General features: G+C 43.1%; 1 protein-coding gene across 2 annotated transcripts in view; it reads left to right on the top strand.

The window, feature by feature from the left end:
• Window positions 1–818: 818 nt before the first annotated feature.
• The window catches only part of Trim36 (tripartite motif-containing 36), a 47,308-nt gene continuing 21,417 nt past the window's right edge, over window positions 819–26,709 (top strand). Inside the window, exons 1-3 of one of the 2 annotated variants that reach the window (NM_178872.4) lie at window positions 819–1,124; window positions 17,118–17,352; window positions 24,710–25,035. In NM_178872.4, coding sequence (NP_849203.2) covers window positions 1,062–1,124; window positions 17,118–17,352; window positions 24,710–25,035 — 624 coding nt within the window. In that variant the 5' untranslated portion in view covers window positions 819–1,061. Of the gene's footprint in view, window positions 1,125–14,607; window positions 14,913–17,117; window positions 17,353–24,709; window positions 25,036–26,709 lie in introns of those variants that run through there. The other variant, NM_001170855.1, reaches the window with a different exon arrangement.

The following is a 26,709-nucleotide window of genomic DNA, read 5'->3' as shown; positions in this document are numbered from 1 at the left end:
TCCAATGGTGTTCATGTGCAATCTAATTATCACTGTCAGTTGCAAATAAATAAATAAATAAATAAATAAATAAATAAATAAAGTCCTATGACTCAGAGAAAGCCTAGAACAGAGAAGTAGATGGCGAAGCAAATAGTAGGTGTGGCCACTCCAGCAGCAAACCTCTTAGAGAGATAGCTATAAAAATGAAGTCTTCGAGCCGGGAAGCTGCATGGAAAAGGAACAATTAGAAGAGTGTTTTGTAACTAAAGGTGAGAGTCCAGGAACCTTGCTGGCACAAATGCTTTTCCGTTCGTTCACTCTTTTGTTAAGGGAAAGTTGAGCATCTGGAGGCTATTGAGATCTTATCAAACCCTACACACTTGGAGTGTTTACAACACAATCCCTGTGTCTATTCTCATCTCAGAAGCCCCGGTCTTGGTCTTTGTTACCTATTGGATTTCAGGAAGGCTGACTTGAGAAGCGGCGGTGCCATTTCCTGGGCCTTCACTTTTTTTCTCCTCTGGAAGCCAGGCTCTTTGTTGTGTCTCCTTTGCATTCATTTTCCTCTGCCCTCACACCTCCCGCAACGCGATGGTTTTTTTTTTTTTTTTTTTTTTTTTTTCTTGTCCTGGCTCTTAGAGCCCAGGAGCGCCAGTCTACCCGGCATCAGATCAAGTCCCTGGAGCTGTCGGGGCTGAGTGCTCGCCTGCCAGGAGCCCCGCTTTGTGTGCTGGCGTGTTTGTCGGGACCGCTGGGGGACACGACCCCCGAGGAGGCGTGGCCTCGTCTCAGCACCACCCGGGAGGGCTGGACACAAGCTCGCCGCCGCCCTTATTTGTTCCGTTAGCTGGCGCTGGCCAGCCTGGTGCAGCTAGGGCCTGGGAGGCTGGACAAGACTGCCCGGGTCCTCCTGGGCCTGCATCCCACACGGCCCCGCCCTCAGCTTTCTCCTCTCTACTTTTAACCGTGCCTCTGGAGGAGGGCTGGGCAAACTCACGCTGAACAGAGAGAAAGGCGGGGAAAGGACCACATTCGATGAGCCCGTCTGGCTGGTCTAGAGTTCCTAAAGGGTCTTGACCATGTCGGAATCAGAGGAGATAAGTGAATTTGGCTACATTATGGAATTGCTTGCCAAGGGCAAGGTAAGCATCTCCGCTTTGGGGCTGTGTCCGTGGTCCCGGCTGGGCACTCAGGACCTGAGGGTGGGCTGCGGCATCGGAGCGGTCCCGTGCTGGGGGCACACAAGCTGGAATCGGGTCTGTGCTCCGCACTAGCGCATCCCAGCTGCACACAATGCACCGTGGCTGCCTTTTCTTTATGTCGAAGAAAGGGGACTCGTAGAGCTAGTTGGAGGAGCGGTGAGGGAGCCCGGAGGGAGAGGATGGAAACTAAAGGGCTGCCGGACAGCACAGAGACTTGGAATGGGTGGCAGGTGCGGGATGAAGAGGGAGGGTCCGCCGATCCGTTATCTCAGAGGCCGGGAGGCAGCTCCGAGTCCGCGCGCAGCCTGTCGCTGTGTGGGACAGGGACAGTTCTAGCTCTGGTTCTCAGCATTGCCGTGGGCGGGAAACATGCGGAGTAGCTTTCCTTGGTACCAGGGTAGAGGGAGCTGTGGACTGGCGAGATGCCAGCCCCAGACTTCTCCTGAAATCTTTGGGACACAAGCTGGGAGTGGTTCAGAGCGTTAGCTGGATGGCTTCGCCTAAGTGGAAAAGCTTTCAAGAAGCTGGACCTCAGGGGGCGTCTGAGAAACTGCCCAGAGACGCCTCTGAGTGGTGTTCAGGCGAGGTGTGTCGGGAAATACTGAGAGGGCTCTGCTGGTCTGGGTTGGAAGAAACGGTGCTTAACTGCGGCTACGTTTGTTCACTGTACCTGGAACTTAGAGGGAAGGGAAAAAGGCGGGGGGGGGGGGAACCAGACTCTACGTGGTCATCAGAAAGGAGGATTGTGCCTCTCTGGTATGAGCCCTTAAAACTCTAATCCCACACCCCACTCCAATGCTCATAGCTGGCACGCAGCGTGGAGTCATTTAGCTATGGACCAGACAGTCCTGATTCCCAACCTGAGTATCAGGGTGACTAGTCCTCTCTGGATTCTCCTATAGCCGCGGAATACATTAATCCGAAATAGAATATCCAGTGACAATTGGAAAGTGAAGACCGTATCTTGGGTCACTTAGTAGCATTCATAGCCTGGACCAGAAGCACAAGTGGTAGACCCTCGTTCCACTTTCCCACTGACCTGGGACTCCATCCAGTAAGCTCGAGTGTCATCTGAGCACATATGGAGTCACCCTGGTCAGACTTTTTTTTTTTTTTTTTTTTTTTGAGACAGGGTTTCTCTGTATAGCCCTGGCTGTCCTGGAACTCACTCTATAGACCAGGCTGGCCTTGAACTCAGAAATCCGCCTGCCTCTGCCTCCCGCCTGGTCAGACTATTAAAGCACTTCGTGGTCCCAAACAGCCACCCTGTTATGACTTCTGGACTTAACAAATCGAAGTCTATACCTTCCTCCAAGTGAGGGCTGGCCGGGGCAGTGGTGGCGCATGCCTTTAATCCCAGCACTTGGGAGGCAGAGGCAGGTGGATTTCTGAGTTCGAAGGTCTACAGAGTGAGTTCCAGGACAGCAAGAGCTACACAGAGAAACCCCGTCTCAAAAACCAAACCAACCAACCAACCAAATAAATCAAGGGCCGGCTGCCAGGCAGGAGGGCCCTGCGTCAGAGGTGGGACTCTGGATAGCTGGGACAGTGCTTGAAAAGGGGGCAGCTGTTTAGGAGCTGGGATTAGGTTGGGGAGAAGATGCCTTTTGTGGATTTCAATGTAAACGGACCACTCTTGATGGGCTGGGCAATAGGATGATTGACAGGTAAGTTGTCTGTGCGCAGATGTTCTTCATTATAAGCCAGAACTATATTAGTTGACTGTGATTTTCTCCAAAACTGAGAAACTTTGAGAAACTAGTCCTTGGCAGCTGTGGTGGTGGTGGGAGTCCAAGACCAGGGATGGGCATGTTGCCAACTCTGGTGACTACGCAGTACCCCTCAACACTAAATGGAGAAGGCAAACCTTGGTGAATTCTTGAAACTTCTTAGAATAAACTAAGGTCCATGAATCCAGGAATCTCTCAGAGCCTTAGTGTGTTTGTTACAAAATGCTCCCTGGAATAGAAACGTCAAACAAATGCACCTGGTGTCCTGCATTGGCTTCCTCTCCCTTGACTGTCAGACTGTCTTCTCTCTCGGCTCCAGCAGTGAGCCAGTGGCTGCCAGGAGCATTCCCCCACAGCTAGAGAGGCCAAAAAATCGTTGGAAATCTTTGAGCCTGCAAAGTGGACAGTTCCTCCATCTTTTTGGAGTTGGGGACAGGTGGCAGTAAGAGCTTAACTATGTATTAACTCATGTATTCCTTCTGGACTTTTTGTTTTGGTTTGTGGTTTTTCTAAACAAGGTTTCTCTGTGTAGCCCTGGCTATTCTGGCACTCATTCTGTAGCCCAGACTGGCCTGGAGTTCAGCGATCTGCCTGCCTCTGCCTCCTGCGGTCCCGGGATTAAAGGCATGTGCTGCCACAGCCCAGCTTGTCATTTTCCAACTCCATATAAAAATCTCCGCTCTGTATGTGCTGTAAGCACTTAATGTTAGGGATGGGATAGCAGATTTTTGAGACTGGGGGTTTTGTTTGTTTTGTTTTGGATTTGGATTTGGGGTTTACTTGACAGCTTGGGTTTACAGCATAGGGAATGACAGGCGGCTAATCTGATCATGAGAGGCAGAAAGGTGGCTGGCAGTCAGCCATCCTTCTCCTGGCTTCCTTCCAAGTTTGGCTTGTGAGTTGATCACCACCACTTTCCCTCTGGCGCTGTGTCATCCCTGCAGCGCTTCTCAAGCCCTGTGCTTGAGTTAAGTTCCAGCAATGTTGCTGGCCACGGAAATACTTAGGGAACATGCACAAGGTCTCGGGTTTGATCTCTAGAACTGCTAAAAACAAAACTGTTAATTTATAATTCTTGGCTCTATGGGCTGTAGATGTAGCTCGGTAGTATGGCATTTGACTAGCATATTCTAGACCACGGGTTCAGTTCCCAGCACCGCAAAAGGTAAGATAATAAAATACGTGGTTTGAAAATAATAATAAAATAATAAAGTACGGGGTCTTATTAGAACACATGGATTCGTGCTTGTTGCAAAATACTCATACTTTTGGGATTCCATGGAAGAAACAATGGGGGTTCATATCCACTTCCATCCCTCTGTCCAGGAACATCAGGGTACATGTCTACTTCAAATTAAACCGGCTTAGTGTATTCCTTGCCTGGGGAGGTGAGTGAGCCTTTAATCTCAGGGTAACCTAAAACCTCCATGCCTAACCTGAGCAGCTTATAATGCTCGCTCTCTCCTGGAGCTTGCTTTAATATTTAAAGCCCACAGCCAGCCCCGGCATTGTGATCTTCCTGCTCACCCAACAATACCCTGGACCAGGCACACAGTTGGTAAGACATAGGCTAATTCTCAAGAGCCCTAAAAAAATCAATGTAAATGCTTCCTCCTGCATTTCACTGCCGGGAAAACTTTAGCCATTTCTGAAAGCTTTTTTCTTCTTTTGCAACAGAAGAGACTTTGGACTAAGACAGAGTTTTAAAATCTGTGGTCAATATCTAGAGATACTCAAAGCAATGTTCTCAAAAGCTTTTGGTCTCTTGAGTTTTTTCAATTTTTTTTTTTTAAATCCTCTTCATACATATCTTCCCTGTAGATCACCCTGCACTTTTGTGGACTGACTCACAGAATGAAGTATGTGGAATGGAATATTAAGTTTAGAACATTTCTCTTTTTTCATATTTATTTATTTATTTATTTATTTATTTATTTAATGTATGTAAGTACACTGTCACTCTCTTCAGACACACCAGAAGAGGACATCAGATGGTTGGGAGCCACCATGTGGTTGCTGGGAATTGAACTCATGACCTCTAGAAGAGCAGTCATTGCTCTTAATCATTGAGTCCTCTCTCCAGCCCCCCAGAACATTTCTTCATCTATGCTGTGCTTGTCAGAATTATACCTAAGTATCAATACCTGGACAATGATTCTTCTTTAACCTCTCAGGTTCATCCTAGGAGCAAAATAGTTTCAGCAAAATGAAAGGCAATTTAGAGAGATTACATCTCATTTGGTTGAGCAGGCAATGAGACCATCACTTGGCCATTATTGGAACTTTGAACATTTGTGAAGTACAAAAGACTCAAGAACTTTAAAACACTTTAATCTGTTACCTGCGTATATTTTGCTTACATATGTCTTGCACCTCATAGGTGCCTGGTGTCTGAAGAGGCCAGAAGAGGGCGTCCAATCCCATGGAACTGGAGTCCTGGATGTTGTGAGCCCCCATGTAGTTCAGAAAGATCAGCCTCAATAGTCTTGATCCAGTGTGCTGCCTCTGCAGCTCCAATACTCAAGAACGTTTACAAATACACAATCGACTTTGAAACAAGAATGCCCTTAAATGGTAAAAATAATTAGGTTTAGAGAAATCCACAGAGCAATGTAAAGTGTTAACATCTGGGACAGAAACAAAAAAAAATCCCACTGAAGGCATGAACAGGAGGTATATTCAAACAACTGAAATCCAAACTGAGGTAATAATGGTGAGGTTTGGCCCACTGTGAAGTGACTTTCTTTCTTCCTTTCTTTCTTTCTTTCTTTCTTTCTTTCTTTCTTTCTTTCTTTCTTTCTTTCTTTCTTCCTTCCTTCCTTCCTTCCCCCTCTCTCTCTCTTTCCTTCCTTCCTTCCTTCCTTTCTTTCTTTCTTTCTTCCTTCCTTCCTTCCTTCCTTTCTTTCTTTCTTTCTTTCTTTCTTTCTTTCTTTCTTTCTTTCTTTCTTTCTTCTTTTGTGTGTTAGGATTGAGTCAAATATATGCACTGTGGGAGCCTTCCTTCCTTCTTTCCTTCCTTCCTTCTTTCTTTCCTTCCTTCTTTCCTTCCTTTTTCCTTCATTTTTTTTTCTATTAGGGTTGAGTCAAACATATGTTCTGTGGGAGAAGAAAAGAAGACAGACTTGCAGTATCGTGTAAAAATAGCTGGTCTCAAAAATACCCTATCTTTATTACACTGTTGTGGAAGTAATTTGAAGATAGTATCTCCAAATATCATTTAGAAGGGTAAGTGGGTATCTTCATGAAATGGCCTATTATATGCTTTATACTCACCTATGGGCAGTGCAGTAGGAATGGTGGAGTACCATTTGGCTGATGGAGAACTAGCACATTAATTAATCTCAGGCAGAGGTAGGAAAGAGTACAGACGGGTACATGCCCCTTTTATAGAGGATTATACCCACTCTACAGGATTGCTGTAAGGATGAAAGGAATATTTTATACAAGCTTCCTGGGAATGTTATTGAGACACAATAGACCGTCAACAGATAAGCTATGTATTCCGGCAGAAGGAGCAGGTCTTGAGACACTTTATATTGTAACCATGTGATCAATAGCAAGTAGATGTTGGATGTTTAGATAAAATACCTAATATAAGGCTGGTGGAGTGGCTCAGTGTGTAAAGGCTCTTGCTTCCAAACCTGACCCTCCTGGCATAAGGAGAAATCTGAGTCCTACAAAGTAATGTTTTAAAAAATACTTGACATAGAACTGCAGAGTTGGCTTAGTCCATAGAGGGCTTGCCTGGAACGATCTGTCTTAGGTTCCCCAGAACACCTACTAAAAAGAACTGGTCCCGATGGCACCTACTTGTAATCTCAGTGCTGAGGAAATAGAGATAGGCAGATCATGTGGGTTCACTGGCCATCCAGCCTTGCCTAGCTTATGAGAGAGTTTGAGGCCAATGAGAGACCTGTTTTAAATTTCGAATATAAAATAAAAATTGAAAAGGGCTGAGAGATGTCTAAGAAGGTAAAGGCACTTGCTGCCAAATTTGGATCCCCAGGACCCACACATTAGAAACAAGAGAATCAACTCCTCAGGTTGTCCTCTGGCTTCCACATATGTACCATTTGTGTGTGTGTGTGTGTGTGTGTGTGTGTGTGTGTCTGCAAGTGCACATGTGTGTGTGTGTGTATGTGTGTGTGCATATGAACAAGCACATATGTGTGCCCTACCTCGATAAATAAAAAAAAAATGAAAATGCTTAAAAAGATAGATGACGCTTTAAAGAATAACACCCAGCATTGTCCTCTGGCCTCCATATGCACACAGGTGCACACACACACACACACACACACACACACACACACACATTTACACACATATACAAATATGGGCTATGAAATTAAATTTGAAATTCATATAAAACAACTTAATACAAGTATGTACAATATTTGTGTCATATACTAAAAATGTTATATCATCCAATTTTAATTGGATGTGTTAATGCAGTCCTAAGGAGAATAATAAGGTGTGGCCAAAGGAAAAGTAGACAACCTGTTTGTATCAATATTATTCACCTCAACTTGCCCAAGAGGCCTTTGCCCACTGACCATGTAGGCTGTACTCCTGACACCAACCAGACATTCCTGCCAGGACAGACCTACACCTCTTTCATCTCCCCAATGTGGAACTGTTGGCTGGGCGCTACAGAGCTAAGTGCCTATAGGGTTTTATCTTAAAACATAAAAGCTAAAGTAGTTTTGGAACAAGGCTTCCAAACATCAAACATGACTGAGGAAATGAGGATATGTAATTTAGTTAAGCTGAGCATGCTAAACTCTACAAATGAGGTCCGAGCTAGAGGAGGTATCAATGAAAATTAGACTATAACGACTCCTCTGTGGGGTTGCGATCACATTTGTTTGTTTGCTTTGAAGCAAGCACGTAGCCAAGGCTGGCCTCAAATCTACTATCTTTCTGCTTCTGCTTCTTGAATTCTGGGATTACAGGCATGTGCCACCATGCCTGGCTTTGGGGCGTTTGTCCTTATAGATTCCTTTTATTTCTTCTCTACTCTTGGCTACCCGTCACACCACACTGGTTCTTCTTTTTCAGGTTCTGTTCTTTCTCTGTCTCACAGTTAGTAGTCTGAAATGGCAGCTGGAAAGATGAGTAGGACCTGAACCAGGTGCTCTCTGGATGCCTCTCTCCAGACTTTGTTCCCATAGCAACAGTTTATGCCCTTTCCCAGGTTTGGGCACAACTGGTAGACAGTTCAATTTATTGCCTTTCACCTTGAACTTCTGATACCTGGTAGGGTGGGCTGCAGTGTGTCAAACCACTGTAAAACCCCATGGGTTCCATCAATTTTAGCTTCTTTATTTCCCTTAAGTCTAGGATCTGTCTGCATTTTCGTCTAGGGATGCTGAACGATTGAGGGGGTTCCCCTTAGTCATGAGTTCATTTATAGTCACAGTACCTTGCTTCTACTTTTTGTCTAGGACATAGCACAATGGCACTCTGTCTGCTTTAGACTGGAGGTAAAGCTTTGTGTTTCAGGGCGCTCACTGAAAAATGCACCGTGGTCACTAGGACCCAACCCAGTCAAGAATTTAATCTCTCTGGTGGCCAGGAGCCAACATAAGAAGAGACCAGGTGAGCTGAGTGAGTTGTGGGTTGTTAACCTTTTGGACTTTATGAACTCCATACAGCCCTGTGACAGAGCAAGTAAGTAGGCTGGAGATTCCACTATTGGTAGAGCACTTTCCTAGCCTAAGTCAGCTGTCTTCACTATCAAACACACACACACACACATACACACACACACACACACAGAGAGAGAGAGAGAGAGAGAGGGGGAGAGAGAGAGAGAGAGAGAGAAATGAACCAAGGATGCTGAAGGTCTATAGTCTTGAGGGAAAAGGCAGGCATGGACCAAGGTTCCATGTGCTTCATTTCGGCTCACATGTTAAGAGAAACTAGTGGAACTGGTAGGGTAGGACATGTTAAACCTGGAGAAGAGTATAGGACAGCCAATAAAATGCAAAATGGGATAATGATTAAGAAGTTCTTGCCTTTTTGTCTGTATCTGTCTGTGTGCCTGGTGCCTGCAGAGGTGAGAAGAGAGCATCAGCCTCCCTGGAACTTGAGTTACGGATGGTTGTGAGACAGCATGCAGGAGCTGGGCATGGAATCCTCGTCCCTAGAAGAGCCACCCGTGGTCTTAACCACCAAGCCATCTCATTGGCCCCTGTCCTACTACTTTATTCAAAAAGTCCCCAGCATGTGTAGAAATCCTGGTGTCCCCAGTCCTCTGTATTTTCAGATTGATTTTGTGTCATTGCAAGTTCACCACCTCTCCTTTAACTCCTGCCTCCCAACACACACACTGAATCACACACCTATGCACATATGCCTTTCTCTCCCTTACATTCCAAAAACAAGGTAACAAGGTACTGCGCTGGAGCACATAGCTTATTCTGCTCCCTATGTACACAGAGCCCCCAGAACAGTACTCTATTTCAAGCAGGTCATCCTTAAATACCCATTAGACCAGTGGTTCTCAACCTTCCTGGTGCTGTGACCTTTATTACAATTCTTCAATGTTGTGATGACTCCCCGACCCCCAACCATAAAATTATTTTTGTTGCTACATCATAACTTTAATTTTGCTACTACTATGAATTGTAATGCAAATATCTGCATTTTCTTAGGTGACCTCTATGAAAATATTGTTTAACCCCTAAAGGAGTTGTGACCCACAGGTTGAGAACCACTGTGTTAGACTGTCTCTGCAAGACAGGAAGGCAGAGGGGCATCTCAGGTAGGCAGTGGGATTGATTGTGAGGGTGAGAAAGTGCAGGATCTAAAAAGAAACAGTTTGATCCTGGTAAAGGAGAAATAAAAAAGGGTTCAAAAACCCAAGTGATAAGAAACCTATGAAAGTCAGACAGGGTAGTACACATTTGTAATCCCAGCATTTAAGAAGCTGAGGCAGAGTGAACTCTTGCTTGAGACCAACCTTGGCAACATGCCTTTCTCAAAGCAAACACACAAACGTGACTAACAACCCACCAGGGAATTTTTTTCCAATTTTTTATTAAGTATTTAATTTATTTACATTTCAAATGCTATCCCAAAAGTCCCCCATACCCTCCACACACCCTCCCACCCCTCGCTCCCCTACCCACCCACTCCCACTTCTTGGCCCTGGTGTATTCCCCTGTACTAGGGCATATAAAGTTTGCAGGACCAAGGGGCCTCTCTTCCCAATGATGGCTGACTAGGCCATCTTCTGGTACATATGCAGCTAGAGACACGAGCTCTGGGGGTACTGGTTAGTTCATATTGTTGTTTCACCTTTAGGGTTGCAGACCCCTTTAGCTCCTTGGGTACTTTCTCTAGCTCCTCCATTGGGGGCCCTATGCTCCATCCAATAGCTGATTGTGAGCATCCACTTCTATGTTTGCCAGGCACTGGCATAACCTCACAAGAGACAGCTATATCAGGGTCCTTTCAGCAAAATCTTGCTGGTGTCTGCATTTGGTGGCTGATTATGGGATGGATTCCCCGGTGTGGCAATCTCCTGATGGTCTATCCTTTCGTTTCAGCTCCAAACTTTGTCTCTGTAACTCCTTCCATGGGTGTTTTGTTCCCAATTCTAAGAAGGGGCAAAGTGTCCACATTTTGGTCTTCGTTCTTGAGTTTCATGTGTTTAGCAAATTGTATCTTATATCTTGGGTATCCTAAGTTTCTGGGCTAATATCCACTTATCAGTGAGTACATATTGTGTGAGTTCTTTTGTGATTGGGTTACCTCACTCAGGATGATACCCTCCAGATCCATCCATTTGCCTACAAATTTCATAAATGCATTGTTTTTAGTAGCTGAGTAGTACTCCATTGTGTAAATGTACCACATTTTCTGTATCCATTCCTCTGTTGAGGGACATCTGGGTTCTCCAGCTTCTGGCTATTATAAATAAGGCTGCTATGAACATAGTGGAGCATGTGTTCTTCTTACCGGTTGGGACATCTTCTGGATATATGCCCAGGAGAGGTATTGCGGGATCCAGTAGTACTATGTCCAATTTTCTGAGGAACTGCCAGATTGATTTCCAGAGTTGTACCAGCTTGCAATCCCACCAACAATGGAGGAGTGTTCCTCTTTCTCCACATCCTTGCCAGCATCTGCTGTCACCTGAATTTTTGATCTTAGCCATTCTGGCTGGTGTGAGGTGGAATCTCAGGGTTGTTTTGATTTGCATTTCCCTGATGACAAAGGATATTGAACATTTTTTTAGATGCTTCTCAGCCATTCGGTATTCCTCAGGTGAGAATTCTTTGTTTAGCTCAGTGCCCCATTTTTAATGGGGTTATTTGATTTTCTGGAGTCCACCTTCTTGAGTTTTTATATATATATTGGATATTGGTCCCCTATCTGATTTAGGATTGGTAAAGATCCTTTCCCAATCTGTTGGTGGTCTTTTTGTCTTATTGACGGTGTCTTTTGCCTTGCAGAAACTTTGGAGTTTCATTAGGTTCCATTTGTCAATTCTCGATCTTACAGCACAAGCCATTGCTGTTCTGTTCAGGAATTTTTCCCCTGTGCCCATATCTTCGAGGCTTTCCCCCACTTTCTCCTCTATAAGTTTCAGTGTCTCTGGTTTTATGTGGAGTTCCTTGATCCACTTAGACTTGACCTTAGTACCAGGAGATAAGAATGGATCAATTCGCATTCTTCTACATGATAACCGACAGCTGTGCCAGCACCATTTGTTGAAAATGCTGTCTTTTTTCCACTGGATGGTTTTAGCTCCCTTGTCGAAGATCAAGTGACCACAGGTGTGTGGGTTCATCTCTGGGTCTTCAATTCTATTCCATTGATCTACCTGTCTGTCACTGTACCAGTACTATGCAGTTTTGATCACAATTGCTCTGTAGTACAGCTTTAGGTCAGGCATGGTGATTCCACCAGAGGTTCTTTTATCCTTGAGAAGACTTTTTGCTATCCTAGGTTTTTTGTTATTCCAGATGAATTTGCAAATTGCCCTTTCTAATTCGTTGAAGAATTGAGTTGGAATTTTGATGGGGATTGCATTGAATCTGTAGATTGCTTTCGGCAAGATAGCCATTTTTACTATATTGATCCTGCCAATCCATGAGCATGGGAGATCTTTCCATCTTCTGAGATCTTCTTTAATTTCTTTCTTCAGAGACTTGAAGTTCTTATCATAGAGATCTTTCACTTCCTTAGTTAGAGTCACGCCAAGATATTTTATATTATTTGTGACTGTTGTGAAGGGTGTTGTTTCCCTAATTTCTTTCTCAGCCTGTTGCTTTCCCACCAGGGAATTTTAATCAGGACCCAGGAAGCGTCTCTGCACCTTTTAAGTGGAGGTTTAGAGTAATGGGTGTCAAGAGCGGGGAGCTGATGGAAGCTAAGCAGCCAGAGGATGCTGACTCTGACGGAAGTGGGCAGTCAGTGGTTTACAGCAGCAGCCTTCAGACTTGCCGCGGACATCACTGCCTTCCTGCTTTTAACAGTTTCTAGATCAATAGGATTCTGAACAAAAAACGCTTTAGAATTAAAACAAGCACACAGAAATGCCAGCTCTACAATCTGAGAGGAAAGCAAGTCTCATGCCCGACTGCTCTTGTTCACTAGATCTCAGGAAGGAAACCATAGCTACCTTGAGTTCCTGGGTGCAGCCGCCATGCCCTGTGCCCATGACAGTCTTTACAGTACTTCCTCCCCACCTCTAGACCTCCTACTCCTTGGTTCCCTCTTCTGTGATGTTCCCAGAGTCAGGCATTCATTCTCATCAAATCCATCTGCTAGAAAGTATTTTGTAGCATAAATGTATCCATTATGGAAAGTATTTAGTCATTATAAATGCAAGTGAGATTTTTGTATTGTTTCATATATACACGACAAGTATTGAAATAGGACCATTCTTAGCCATGAATCATTCACAAGTCTTATTGTATTACAATTTCATAAATAGGAATTGATAAATTTCCTTTGAAGTAAGCTGTAGCAATTCATACTGTCATTAAAAAACAAATGTTTGAAAGTGCCTAGAACCCCACATTTTGTCAAGTTGTATAACAGAAGTTTGCTGGCCAGGTGTGAAATATACCAGTGAAGTTTGCTTTGTATAATGGAAGGCCCTTGACTTTTATTTTTGCCCAGGTGTTGTCTATAAAAGTTTTATCCTCATTTTGTGCTAATGAAACCTAATTTCTTTTACTCTGCCATCTAGTATATTTTGGCTCAAAGGCCTATCTAAGCATGCTAATATATCTCTAATACAAAGGACAACATTAGAAACAAAAATAGGCTTATACTTTTTGAAAGTCAAGACTTTAAAGAAGTGTATTTTAGGTACGTGTTGTGGGGCACAGAGCATTGCTGCTCCCCTTTTCCCTCTTGCTTAGGACACATACTTCAGATTCAAGGAAGCTTACAGGGTCTAACTTGTTTTGCAGCCTATCAGGATAGGAACAGCTCAGTCATCCCTTGCCACCCTCCAGCCTCCCGCAAGGCCTGAATCCTCTCTCAGTAGATTGAGGCTATGCCATTAGACGCTGTAGTCCCTTGCTATTCTCAATTCTACAATGCTATGATGACCTGGTTGACAAAGAAGTTACCGCTGGTGTCAGAGCTGTGAGAAGATATGGAATTTTGCCGCAGGAAACAGATTTCTTCCAAGCAGGAAATTAAAAGTAGGATACGTTTCAAAACCTAATGGAGATGTCGCTCTGCAGCTCTGTGCTCCCTTGGAGTTAGGACAAAGGTTCTTTCAATCTAATACCCAGACGAAACTAGCCATCAAGAAAGCAGTGGCTTTAATTACCTAGTAATATTTGCCCCCGACAGTAGCAGGCTGCCTTGTTCTGTTCTGCCGGTGCGCAGGAAGCAGGCGAAATGCGCCCATCTAGACCCTTGGCCAGTGCAAGCTTGGTGTGGCTGCCGGGGCATTTCTGAACCCCTGTCCACGCTCTTCAGATGCGGAACCACAAGGTGGCTGTGAGCTGGGCTAGGGCGGGGGCTTTGCCGCAGTATCTTGATTCCAATCCTTGGCCAGCACCCAGGGATGCAATCCCTGCTCCCCCCGGCTGTCCCAGTGACACCGGGCTCCTGCGTGGCGTGAGGCGCCAAGCCCGGGTTGAGTAAAAACCGGAACATACTTTAAGTGCTCAGTGACCAGGGAAAACCAAGCAGGAAGAGTAGGTTGAAGAGCCCAAGGGAGAAGACTGGGGGGATCCACCCAAGAACTTCCCCTAGGCCCAGCCTGGTTAGGGGTGGCGGTAGGAGTGGGAGTGATCTCGCGCTGGCCCTGAAGTACCGCTCCGGGTGCTCCCTGCGGCGCACTTGCTCCTGATCCCCACTTCAGTTCCCTGGGAGCGTCACTGGTCTCCGTGCTTTCGCGCGCACTTTGGGAACGCCCTCAGAAAAAGTGAAATGGACCAGGGCGCCGCAGAGCCAGAACGCACTCCTTACGACCCCGGGGCCGTCACCCTGACCTGCGGGGTTTAGACTCCGGGTGCCCTAGCGAGAGCGTGAGTGGTGGGCAGCTGCGAGCCCGCACCACACCCCGCCCGAACCCCACCTCGCCACTGACCACGCCCCAATTAGTCCCGCCCCCTTTGTGCGGCCGCGGGGTTGCCGGGGCGACAGCCCCTCCCCCTCCCGGCCCCGCCCCGCGCCACCGCCCCAGTCTCCGCCTGGCTGCTTGTCCAGCTGCAGTCCGCGCGAGCCGCCGCCGCAGCCGGCAGCCGGGCGTCATTCGCGGCTCCCGGGGCCCTTGCAGGGAGCAACCGCACTCTCCCGCGCCCGTGGTTTCGCCTGCGCCGGCCAGTTCCTCGCCGCGTGGCCCGCTGGCCGGATCTGGCTGACCAGCTTGCTCTCCGGTCTGACCCGAGGCTCCCGAGCCGCCTCGGGGACTCGCCCACACGACCCTGCTAGGGCCGGCTGCGCCTGTAAAGACTCCGTGGTTAATGTCACCCGGCGGAGGGCTGCGATGGAGGGGGATGCCTCAGACTCTCAGGTACGCACTTAACTCTTGGTTGTTCTCTCCCGGCTGGTCCCACTGTCCCGCGGCGCCTTTTTCTGCTCTTGAGAGGGTCGAGAGGGGATTGGGGTCCCTTGGGGAGAGAGCGAAACGCTGGTCCGGGACTGTGCGCCTGGCCACGCTGGGGACTCCCGGCAGGCTCTTCCCTGGGCTTCTGCCTGCAGAAGTAGTCGCTTTGGTGTGTCTGCGCCTAAGAGTAGGGCGCGCGCCCCAGCGTGCCGCCCTTTGTCTGGAGCCCCAAGGGGCGCTGGAGTCCCTCCTGGACCCCCGCTGCTCCTGACACCGGCTGGGAGCCTTGTCTCCTCGCTGGGCGGGGCCGGGGCCAGGGCCCCTGCGGCTGTGCGGTTCAAGCCTTTTCTTTGCAGAGGTTGAGTAGGGACGTCTACAGAAGTTTCCTGACTCACCCCTTTGCAGTTGCTTGAGTGAGCTATCACATCAGATTGGTTTTAACTCAAAGGATGTTAAACAAGAGAAAGCAAGAAAAAAAAAAAAGAAGATTCTGATTTTTTTTTTTTGAAGAAAGAATTACTTTATATCCAGCGTAATCAAATGATTTCGGCACAAGAAAAATGGAAATGCTTTTTAGGTATTCCTATAAGGGGTGGAGCTTTATCCATGGTATTGGTTATATGTAAAACGGGACAAGATTATATTTTGGGCAGTCAGCCTATATCTTTTCTTTTTCCTTTAAATTAGTGTGATACAGGGTGAAGTGAGATAAAATGTGAATATCCACTATCTGGTGTGAGTTTAGGTGTGACCATCTTATTTCCAGGTTCCAGGTTCGTTGAAATCGTAGCATGCTGTGAGGCTTTCTGAATAGCTGTGATTCCTCAAGAGACACTGCATTAAAGATCTGTTGGCAGTGATGCAGCCAGTTGTTCCTGGTGTGATTATCGGCGTTTACTAAAGCCTTTTGTGTCACCGGTGGGGAAATAGATTAGCATACACTTACTTCATCAAAATGAGTGAATTAAATTTTACTTTCTGAGCACTTTTTCACCCAGCACTGGGAAGGACTATCAAAGCGAGTTTCTGGGTTCGAGGCCAGCCTCGTTTAAGAGCACTAGTTCCAGGACAGCCAGGGCTACACAGGAAAATGGTCTTGAGCCCCCCCCCCCACCACCATTTTTTTTTTGTATATTTCCTATAGATGAAATGATTGTATAAGATTGAGATTTAAAAAAAAACGTTGGCTTGTCATTAAAATTTCAGAGATGCCAGCAGTAATCTGAATAGAATTTGAAACGTAAGTGCGTCCCCACCCCCACTTCCCCAGCCCTTCCCCCAAAATCTGTATAGACGACCGATGGGAGAACAGTGTGGAGTCATCAAACCATTTTAGTTGTGTTTCTCATTTAAGGTGGTGAAATAATGAACCCCTATGGGCTTGAAGAAAGAAGCTGGGTGGTGTCTAACCACTCCTCTCCTCACCTTTAAAATTTATGATGTGCTTTTATGACACCTGCTTTGATATGCAATACAGAGCCTTAAGCATTTTAGCGGCATTTTCATAAAACACACGAAAATGGTCCAGTTTACTGTAGAAAATTGCTGACAATCCGCTTGTAAATAGAATTCAGTTAGGATTTCCTGAACACACTGGCTTATTGAGTGCCAGGTCTTGGTATTTAGCAATCCTGGAGTTAATGCATTGAGAATGGTTAGTGTCATAATGAAGTTATCTTTTGGTTGAAAACTATCACTTTTAGAATTTCCGTAAAGTCCTAAGTCAGGGACTCGTCCCTGATGGTTTGAACAGTCTGTGATTTTTGATAGGGTGTGGTCCTCTAATATCTTTATTATAACTTTTTTCTTACATTTTACTTTCTTTTGTCTTATTAGTTCTTAATTTCGTGCCATGTATATTAAAGGAATTTCATAGTCACAGGGATCTTTTTTTTTTTTTTTTTGATTTTTGCAAGACAGGATTTCTCTTTGGAACCCTAGCTATCCTGGAACTTGCTCTGTAGACCAGGCTGGCCTTGAACTCACAGAGATCTGCTTGCCTCTATGGCATGGCTACCCGGTCCCTCCCCCTCAGCTGGGAAGTTCACACTTTAAGGTCTGTTTCTTAATTTTATTTCGGAAAAGTAAATACATGTACTTACACAAAATGAATGAGCGCACTGACATGTCTCCCCACGAGAGTTTTGACCCTGTGTTGGTTTTCATCCTAAGGTGACTATTAAGAATATCGAAAAGGAGCTTATTTGCCCAGCGTGCAAGGAGCTGTTTACCCACCCGCTGATCCTTCCCTGCCAGCACAGCGTCTGTCATAAGTGTGTGAAAGAACTTTTACTGTCTCTTGATGACTCGTTCAATGATGTGGCGTCAGACAGCTCAAATCAGAGCAGCCCTAGGCTCCGGCTCACCTCCCCTAGCATGGATAAAATCGACAAGATTAACAGACCAGGTACGTGGGGGATGCTGGTGGGGAGGGAGAGCTTATCGATAGATTCAGTTACAACGGGAAGGGGGATGGTTTTTGTTATTTTTTTTCCCAAATGAACAAGTTATAATCATAGCCCCCACTTAAAATGTCAAAATGAACTTGTACTTTTTGATAGACACTTAATATGGATTTTGAATACTATCTTTGTGCTAAACTGCTTACACCTGTCTTTAAGTGATCGATAATGGGGGAATAATGAACTGTTTAGTGAAGCATCTCTAAAATTAATGTGCAAATAAATGCTGCAGAATTAAGGATGGGACTACATATAGGTTACTTCTAGAAAACTTTTGTTATTGAGATTTTACTTATTTTTATTTTATGTGTGTGTTTCAATGTATGTCTGTGTACCATGTGCCTGCAATGTCCTCTCAGGCCAGAAGATGGTGGCAGAGCCTCTGGGACTGGAGTTACAGTTGGTTGCGAGCCATAATGTAGGTGCTGGGAATCAAACCCAGGTCCTCTAGAATAGCAGCCAATATTCCTTTTTTTTTTCCTAGTTCTTTTTTTTTTCTTAGATATTTTCTTTATTAACATTTCAAATGTTATCCCCTTTCCTAGTTTCCTCTCCAAAAATCCCCTCTCCTCTCCCCCATCTCCTTGCTCGCCAACCCATCCACTCACTCTCGCTTCCTGGCCCTGGCATTCCCCTATACTGGGGCATAGTACCTTCATAGGACCCAGGGCCTCTCCTTCCATTGATGACCGACTAGGCCATTCTCTCCTGCATATGCAGCTAGAGCCATGAGTCCCACCATGTGTTTTCTTTGATTGGTGGTTTAGTCCCAGGGAGCTCTGGGGTTACTGGTTAATTCATATTGTTGTTCCTCCTACGGGGCTGCAAACCCCTTCAGCTCTTTGAGTACTTTCTCTAGTTCCTTCATTGGGGACCCTGTGCTTCGTTCAGTGGATGGCAGTGAGCATCCACTTCTGTATTTGTCAGGCACTTAGTAGAGCCTCTCAGGAGACAGTTTTATCAGGCTCCTTTCAACTAGCTCTTGTTGGCATCCACAATAGTGTGGGGGTGGGGGCAGTCTCTAGATGGTCATTCCTTCAGTCTCTGCTCCAAACTTTGTTTCTGTAACTCCCTCCATGGGTGTTTTGTTCCCCATTCTAAGAAGGAACAAAGCATCCACACTTTGGTCTTCCTTCTTGAGTTTCATGTGTTTTGTAAATTGTATCTTGGGTATTCTGAGCTTCTGAGCTAATATCCACTTATCAGTTAGTGCATATCACATGTGTTCTTTTGTGATTGGGTTACCACACTCAGGATATCCTCCAGATCCATCCATTTGTCTAAGAATTTCTTAAATTCATTGTTCTTAATAGCTGTATAGTACTCCATTGTGTAAATGTACCACATTTGCTGTATCCATTCTTCTGGGTTCTTTCCAGCTTGTGGCTATTATAAATAAGGAGCAGCCAGTATTCTTAACTGCTGAGCCATCTTTCCAACCCTTAGAGAACTTTAAAGCAAATCTGCTGTGCTTTCATTCTACCTAAGAATCTTAGTCTCCTCACTGGCACGACATTCTTTTTTTAGAGTGTTTTGGCAGGGTATGGTGGCACACACCTCTAGTACCATGGGAGGAGGATCTGTGATGTCAAGGCCACCCTGGGGTACATGAGAACCTTCCTACTCCCCAAAATAAGGGTTTTGACCATCATAACTACTAGAATTGTGCAGTAATGTATGGAAGTAGCTTTAATGACCCATAGCATCTACTTTGTACCTGGATCACAGGCCAACACATTTACCCTGTATTCTGTCAAGATGGTGTTGTCTCTGAACAGTAATTGTAGAGGTGCTGTAGGGTAAAACTAGCTTAAAATTAGAGAAACAGCTGGAATTCTTTTAGAGTCAGTGGTGACCACAGCCTCATGTTAAGCATGGTCTTTATACTAAGGAGCATATGTGTGTATGTGTGAGTACCCAGAAGTTCCAGGCTGCAGAGCTTCCACTCTGAGCTGTTTGCACTGGGAAGTTTTATCTTTAAACCTTTCGTCTACTCTACTTGGTTTCTCCCACTGATAGGACGGGGGGGGGGGCACTTTTTAATCTTGTGAATTTTCCCTCTATTTTTTCAGAAAAGCATCTCTTTCTAAGCTGCATTTAAAGACTATCTTTTTCTGTGCCTGCCTTATGCAGTGGAGTCCCCTTGTTTAGTATTTATATCCACGTATCTACTCCATCAGAGTAAACAGTAGTACTTTCATGCATTATGTATACATGTTTTTTTTTCCCAACTCACACATGAATAAAAATACATCTTAGAGAGGTGGGGGGCTTGGAAGGTGAGACTGTTTGAAATGTGGCAGTCATTTCCGAAGGTCTGGTTTGTGAATCAGTGGTCACAAATGTCAGGGCTGTCACAAATGTCAGCAGTTTTAAAGGACCAGGTGTCATCGTGTTGCAGATGTAATAACACCTTTCGTTTATGGGCAGACATGATAAGACACACTTGAAAAGGAAGCCAGAAACCCTGTTTGTAGCACTGAATGTAGAAGGAATGTATTTCTAAAAATTAGTTTTTAACCATTGGTTTTACTAAAGGATTAGACCCTAAGCTGTCCAGTGTAGTATACACTAGTTGTGAAAGTGCTTGAAATAGGACTTTTCTGATTAAATATAGTATTTTCTGCTGTATATATAAAATGCTTACTAGATTTCCAAAGCTTCTGATAACAAAGACAGATTTAATGCTTTTTATCTTATTACATTCTGAGACTGTATATAATGGATCTAGTGGGTTAAATAATATCAGAACTAAACTTATGTCTTAACTTTTATTGTGGATATTAGAGAGATTAAATGTACATTGTGCTGTGGCTCATGTGTTTCATTGGGATAATATTGCTATATATATTTAATAGACTTTTAAACAAAAGGCTTTGAGAGCATAAAGTTTCTGTATATATGTCAATTACCCATCCAGGTGTGCAAACAGAAAAGCTCTATTGTTTTATATCTCTGATTATATGTGTGTAATCTTTTTCTCCATTTCATATTTTCCTGTTACCAGAGATAGTGAGTTGTAATAATCTTTTTTTAAATGGGTATTCCCTTATCTCTTCACTCAATCTACAATACTCCTTATTTATTTATTTATTTATTTATTTATTTATTTATTTATTTAATGTAAGTACACTGTACCTGTCTTCAGACACCCCAGAAGAGGGCATCAGATCTCATTATGAATGGTTGTGAGCCATCATGTGGTTGCTGGGATTTGAACTCAGGACCTTCGGAAGAGCAGTCAGTGCTCTTAACCGCTGAGCCATTTCTCCAGCCCGTAATAATCTTTTTATAAGTTAGTTTTTTAGCTCCGAAAAAAAAAAAAAAAAACCAAACAAACAAAATATCGTGACCAGATACGAGGTTGTTTAAAAATACAAATTTGTAGGACAAAGCGTATGTCTATCAAGTGTTGTCTGATACTGGTGCAGCCAAATTCTGTAAGATCGCCTGTTTTATATTTCGGTCTTTGTAAACATCCTGTGTGTTAGGAAACACACACACTTACTGTTGATCCAATAATTGTGTTCTGTGAGGGACACAGTCACTGCTTTCTCTTTTGTTAACAAGTTGTGAGTATTCTCTTTGGGATGGAATTTTAAATCCAGCTTTCTGTTCATTGTCCACAGCGCCACAGCGGAGATCTTTGGGGTGGAGAGGTAGAAAAAAAAAATCCGCTTTATTGCTTTTGTGGCTGCAGGCAGCGTGGTGTTAGATTTAAATTCTCTTGTGTATCTAGAGTTTCTCTAACACCAGTGGTCAAGTCTTCAAAATTATATAGAAAATAAACAAATTGGAATGACATGACTTAGAGGTCAATCAGGACAAAATTTCTGATGTTTTAAAGGGGTGTATGTCAAAATGATTCCCACTTTCGTTTTGTCCACATATACAACTTGATTTTGCCTTTTAGTATCTGGTACCTGAAAAAAAATCTTACATTTCTGTAGACTAGAATGAAACGTAACAAACTACATTGGGAAGGTTAAACAAATATTAAAATTTTGTTGGAAGTTGTCAGTTTCACAGTCTCTCCATTGTTCTTTACATATTATGTCTTTTTGTTGTTGTCACCAATGTTTGAAAGTGTTTGCTGTCAGAGTTTTAATATGGAGGCTTTACCCACTTGTGGGTCATGTACATAGCTTTTTTCCCTCCACTCCAGTTGACCTCTTAAAGTAAAATTCACTATTTTTGGTCGAATTCTGGTGATACTCTTTGGTTGGAGAAATGTTACCCTTTTCTGTTTCTCTTACCTTCTGAGAAGTCCATCTGGTGGCGCCCACCAATCGGGCAAGCTGTGAGAACAGGAGTCAGTTGTAACCACCAGAGTATGGGCGAGGATGCAATGGCGGCAGTCTGAAATGTGCTACACACATTTGATGCTCTTGCTCTTAAGTACTTTATTCTTCTCCCAACAGTTGTGTGATAAATCAAAAACTGAAATCTGGCTCCTTTGGTGTCTATAAACCATTTTGAAAGTTCTTTAACTATTTTTAAATCTTGTCTTAATATTGGTTTACTGTGCCTTTGAAGCAAAAACCGAGTGAGTTGAGAGCATTTACCTAACTTACGGATGCTGCTTCCCCCCAGTTATGTGGCTGGAATTTGGTCTTCAGGACTTCCTAGCCTTCCCTGTCATCATCTGGTTAGTCCCTCACTTCCCATAGTGTGTCACATTGTAAAGAAAGACTGTGTGAATAGAACTTTCTCTAATAACAGAAACATTCAACACTTCGTGCTGTGGTATCCACTAGCCTCAAGTACTCTTGAGAATTTGAACTATGGCTATTGTCACCAAAAGAAGTGAAAAATTAATTATGTTAAATTTCAACAGCCGTTTGGCTCCATGGCCCTTTACATGACACAGCCATTGAAAGCTGACTTCATTACATTTGCTTTCTAGTGCAGTGGTTTTTGTTTTGTTTGTTTTGTTTTTGTTTGTTTGTTTGTTTGTTTTCATGAGGTTTATCTTCCAGGATATCCTTGGAGCTGTCATGTTTTCTTTGTTTCTCTGAATACAATATTTTATGAAACCAACAGTAAAGGCATATGACAGATGAAATGAAAGCTTATTAGCATTCTTAAGGACACTTGAGGATCTGTTTAGAGAAACAGCCAGTAGACCTATTTGAATAAGTTACCTGGAAATCATTCAGGTCTTAAATTCAACATTTTACCTCATTGAAGAGGTCCAGGGCAATATTTTATAAAAAACTTTTATTTTTGCCATAAAAAAGGTCACAGAAATATACAGAAAAGGGATGCACCTTTTTTTTTTTTTAACATTTCTAAACATGAAAACAACCAAAATTTGGGTGTCACCCGCTTTCATGTTAAAGCATGATTTAATTTTCATGGTTTTGTTTCTTGTCATGACTTAATTGATCACAACCTCCATAAACTCAATAATAGACCATTGCTTTTCACATGCACTGTGGAGATTGGTTATTCGATCATTTAAATTTCTAGCATCTAGTTAATGTGTAGAAGGACCTAACTAAATATGAATTTCCATCTGTTTAAACTTGACCACTGCATTATTTGACTTCCAGAATTGTTTGGCTTCTTTTTTTCACGAAGACATTTCCATTGGCATGTGTGTGTGTTGTGTTTTGTTTTGTTTTAATTAGCCTGGCGCTTCTTTCATTACATGCCTGCTGTGGTGTGAAACATCTTGGACTGTATTGCATGTTTTTAAAATTACTACAGGAATATATTTGGAGTAGGATTTTCAAGTTTGTGTGGGAAGTTTCTTTTTATATGATTCATGTTTTAAAATGTTAAGGCTAACATGTCATTAAATGGAGATATTAAAGATACTGTGCATGCCTGTTACATTAGCGCTTTGGGACTCCAGATACATTTTGCATGCTATAAAGTCATTAATATAAACAACACTGTTGGCTGTCTGCTAAGTGTTAACTATTGTGATGTCATACCAGACATCTTTTAAGACATTATTTTCAGATGACAGTCATTTCAAGAGCATTAATGTAGCTATTTAAAGATTGTTGCCAAATAGAGCATACTAAATGTACCCATTAATTTTTGATGTTGAACATGGTGGTATGAAAGAAGGCTGGAGTTGTTAAGAAGTTGCTTGGTTTGTGTGTTATGGAAGCTCTTTTTGGGCAACCAAGATCTCATACTCTAAGAAAGTTTTAAGTAAGTATGCGCCCACCCATGTTAAACGGACAGCTTTGCATTTCTGTGAATCAGCAGGTAAGATCTGCCATAATTTAGTTTCTTGACTTATTAAGATCACAATGATAATACTGAATAAAAAAATCTAATGTTTAAAGCCATTTATTGTATTTTCTGTAACACAAAATGACATGTAAAGCTTCTTAGCACTGAGTGAGATAATCTTAATGATTCCTTGTTTTAGGTCCCAAGAAGATACTGAGTGGTTGGTCCCTCTTAAAGTTACTAAGTTCTAGGTCTATGAATGAATTAGTCACTCTTGTATGGATTGCATTCAATCCCTTCTGGTCTTTCCCACTGAACTTTCCCAGATAAACACATTGCTGCAGTGGGAAACATTCTATTGAGATGATTCTTAAAATGTGTGACCACCCATTCCTTTGTGTATGTGATGAAAGTACAGACTAGCCAGAAATACACTGTCCGTGTAGGTGGCAATTTTGTAGTTCCAAATAGTCTCTGGGATTGCAGTGAGCTTGCTGGTTCATGGGCCCAGACTAAGGTCCTTCTCTTTCATCTACCCCATTTCTTCCGAAGTCAGCTAAGATGGTATTCACTCGATGACCTTAGTTATGATGTATAAAATTAACTAAAAATATTTTATTTATTTTTTTTTATGTATGTGAGTACACTGTAGCTGTCTTCATACACACACTGAAGAAGGCATTGGATCCCATCACAGATGGTTGTGAGCCACCATGTGGTTGCTGGGAATTGAACTCAGGACCTCTGGAAGAGCAGTCAGTGCTCTTAACTAACACTGAGCCATCTCTCCAGCCCCTTAACTAGAAATCTTAATTATATAAACTCCTCTCTCTATGAAGTGTTGTATTATATGGTTTGTCTTCATGTCTGTGTTTGGTTTATGTGCAATTTTTTATAGATTATTTTTCCTTTTTTTAATGATAACTTTTAGTAATTTCAACTTGTCTTTTATATGTCAAGTAAAAGTATTTGTATTGAAAAGCATTTTTACAATGTAGATGGAGCCACTTGGAATGTTTGTTATTGTAGAGGCATGTCTTTCTAAAACCTGACTTCTTTTCGTATTAATCGTTTATGATGTAACTGAATGAAGACTTACTAATTACACAGGCTGGAAGCGTAATTCACTGACCCCGAGACCAACCACGTTCCCTTGTCCTGGCTGTGAACATGATGTGGATCTTGGAGAGCGAGGAGTCAGTGGTCTGTTTCGAAATTTCACTTTGGAAACGATTGTCGAGAGATACCGGCAGGCCGCTAGGGCAGCCACAGCCATTATGTGTGACCTTTGTAAACCTCCACCCCAGGAATCTACAAAGAGCTGCATGGATTGTAGTGCAAGCTACTGCAATGAATGCTTCAAAATTTATCATCCCTGGGGCACTGTAAAAGCCCAGCATGAGTATGTGGGCCCCACCACTAATTTCAGACCCAAGGTAAGTTAGGGTACCAAATGTGATGGGAGAAATCGCCAGGAGTCTAGAGACAGGAAGGCTTGATTGGGTAACATTTTAGTAATTACAGCCCAGTACTTTAAAGCATGGGACGTAGTGGTTTTATAATCTGTTAGGTAGAATTTGCATTTCTCAAATATTCTGGGTAATTGGTTACTAATACTCATAAGAACTTCATGTCCTATGATCTCTGATGAGTAAAATAAATTTTGTATATCTCCAAGATGTTCTCATTTGTGTAATTGAAACAATGAATGCTCTAAAAGTTGTTCTTCTTTATGACTTAGTGACTGCTATGAATATGAAAATTTAATGCTATTGTTAAGAAGACAGGCTTTAACTTGTAATAATTTCATGTGTAAATTGCAAATCTCTTCCGGAGCCAGAGAGACGGCTCAGTGGTTTAGATTGCCCACTGTCTTTAACAGAGGACCCAGGTTTGGTTCCCAGCACCCACACAGGCTCCTCATAGGCAGCTTTAATTGCAGCTCCAAGAGGTTCAATCCTCTCTTCTGTCCTTTTTGAGTCCTGCACTGACGTTTCCATTCCCCACACAGACACATAACAAATAATTTAAAGTTTAAAGTCTTAAAAAATATTTCAAAAGTGTTCACTGAACATTGCTTATATAGTGTAGCCTGAAAGATTAAAGCAAAGATATTTCCTTGTACACACATTGGGAAGGCCATCTCGTCAAAACTGCTAGTCTGATAACAGATTTATCAAATAGCTTTGAATTCCCTATTATGATGTGTCTCACCGTAACTCCTTGAGATCTTTGAGTTTTAAATACGTATGACTTCAAAAGTTTTAGTGATTCATTAAAAAGATCACATTAGTACTCTTCTATCATGGAAGGACACATGATAATGAGCTACGGTAGGGCTAGGTTTTTATAAGTTAAGTGTGCCATACTCTTTGGCATGCAAATTAGCCATAAGCTTTTACTTGCAACTATAAAATCCTGATGAGTAACCCAAAGGTGTATGACTAGGCTATATTAACAAAAATAGTTCCTTTAAGCCATTTATGTTAGTCAGTGAAAGCTGTCTCTCATGATAGAGAATATTCACCTATAACCGAACTCACTGAACCTCTTTGTATGGGAATTCTAAATTTTTCTACTTTAAAAAAAATCATATACACTGAGTGTGGTGGTGCATGCTTTTAACCCCAGCACCCAGGAGGCAGAGGCAGGTGGAATTCTGTGAGTTCAAGGCCAGCCTGATATACAAAGTGAGTTCTAGGATGGCCAGAGCAGAGAAACCCTGTCTCAACAAACAAACAAAACCCCCAAAACTAACAATAAAACAAACAAGCAAACCATATACTTTTGAGAATTTGGCACTTGGACATTCTGAAACATTGTTTATTCCAGTTTTGTCTCCCCCTGCAGCTGTGTTGGTAGTAGGACTTTGCATATTGGTCTTTTATTTTCTTAATTTGTCAGACCAGTTATAGTTGCCTAACATCTAGTCTCTTGAAACAATAATGAACAATAATTTGACTTCATCAACATACTATGTAAATACTTGCTTCCGAATGGAATCAGTCTTAATGTACCATTTCAAATGTATCTATGATGATATTTTATCGAGTAAGTGCAAATGTGCCATTTCCTTGAGTTGGGATGCTGCTAGGCAGGGCCTGTGTGGC

The sequence above is a fragment of the Mus musculus genome, chromosome 18 (assembly GCF_000001635.26).
Source record: "Mus musculus strain C57BL/6J chromosome 18, GRCm38.p6 C57BL/6J".
NCBI classification, from domain to species: Eukaryota; Metazoa; Chordata; class Mammalia; order Rodentia; family Muridae; genus Mus; species Mus musculus.
The sequence above is the reverse complement of the archived record's forward strand: the minus strand, read 5'-3'. Positions and strand labels throughout refer to the sequence as shown.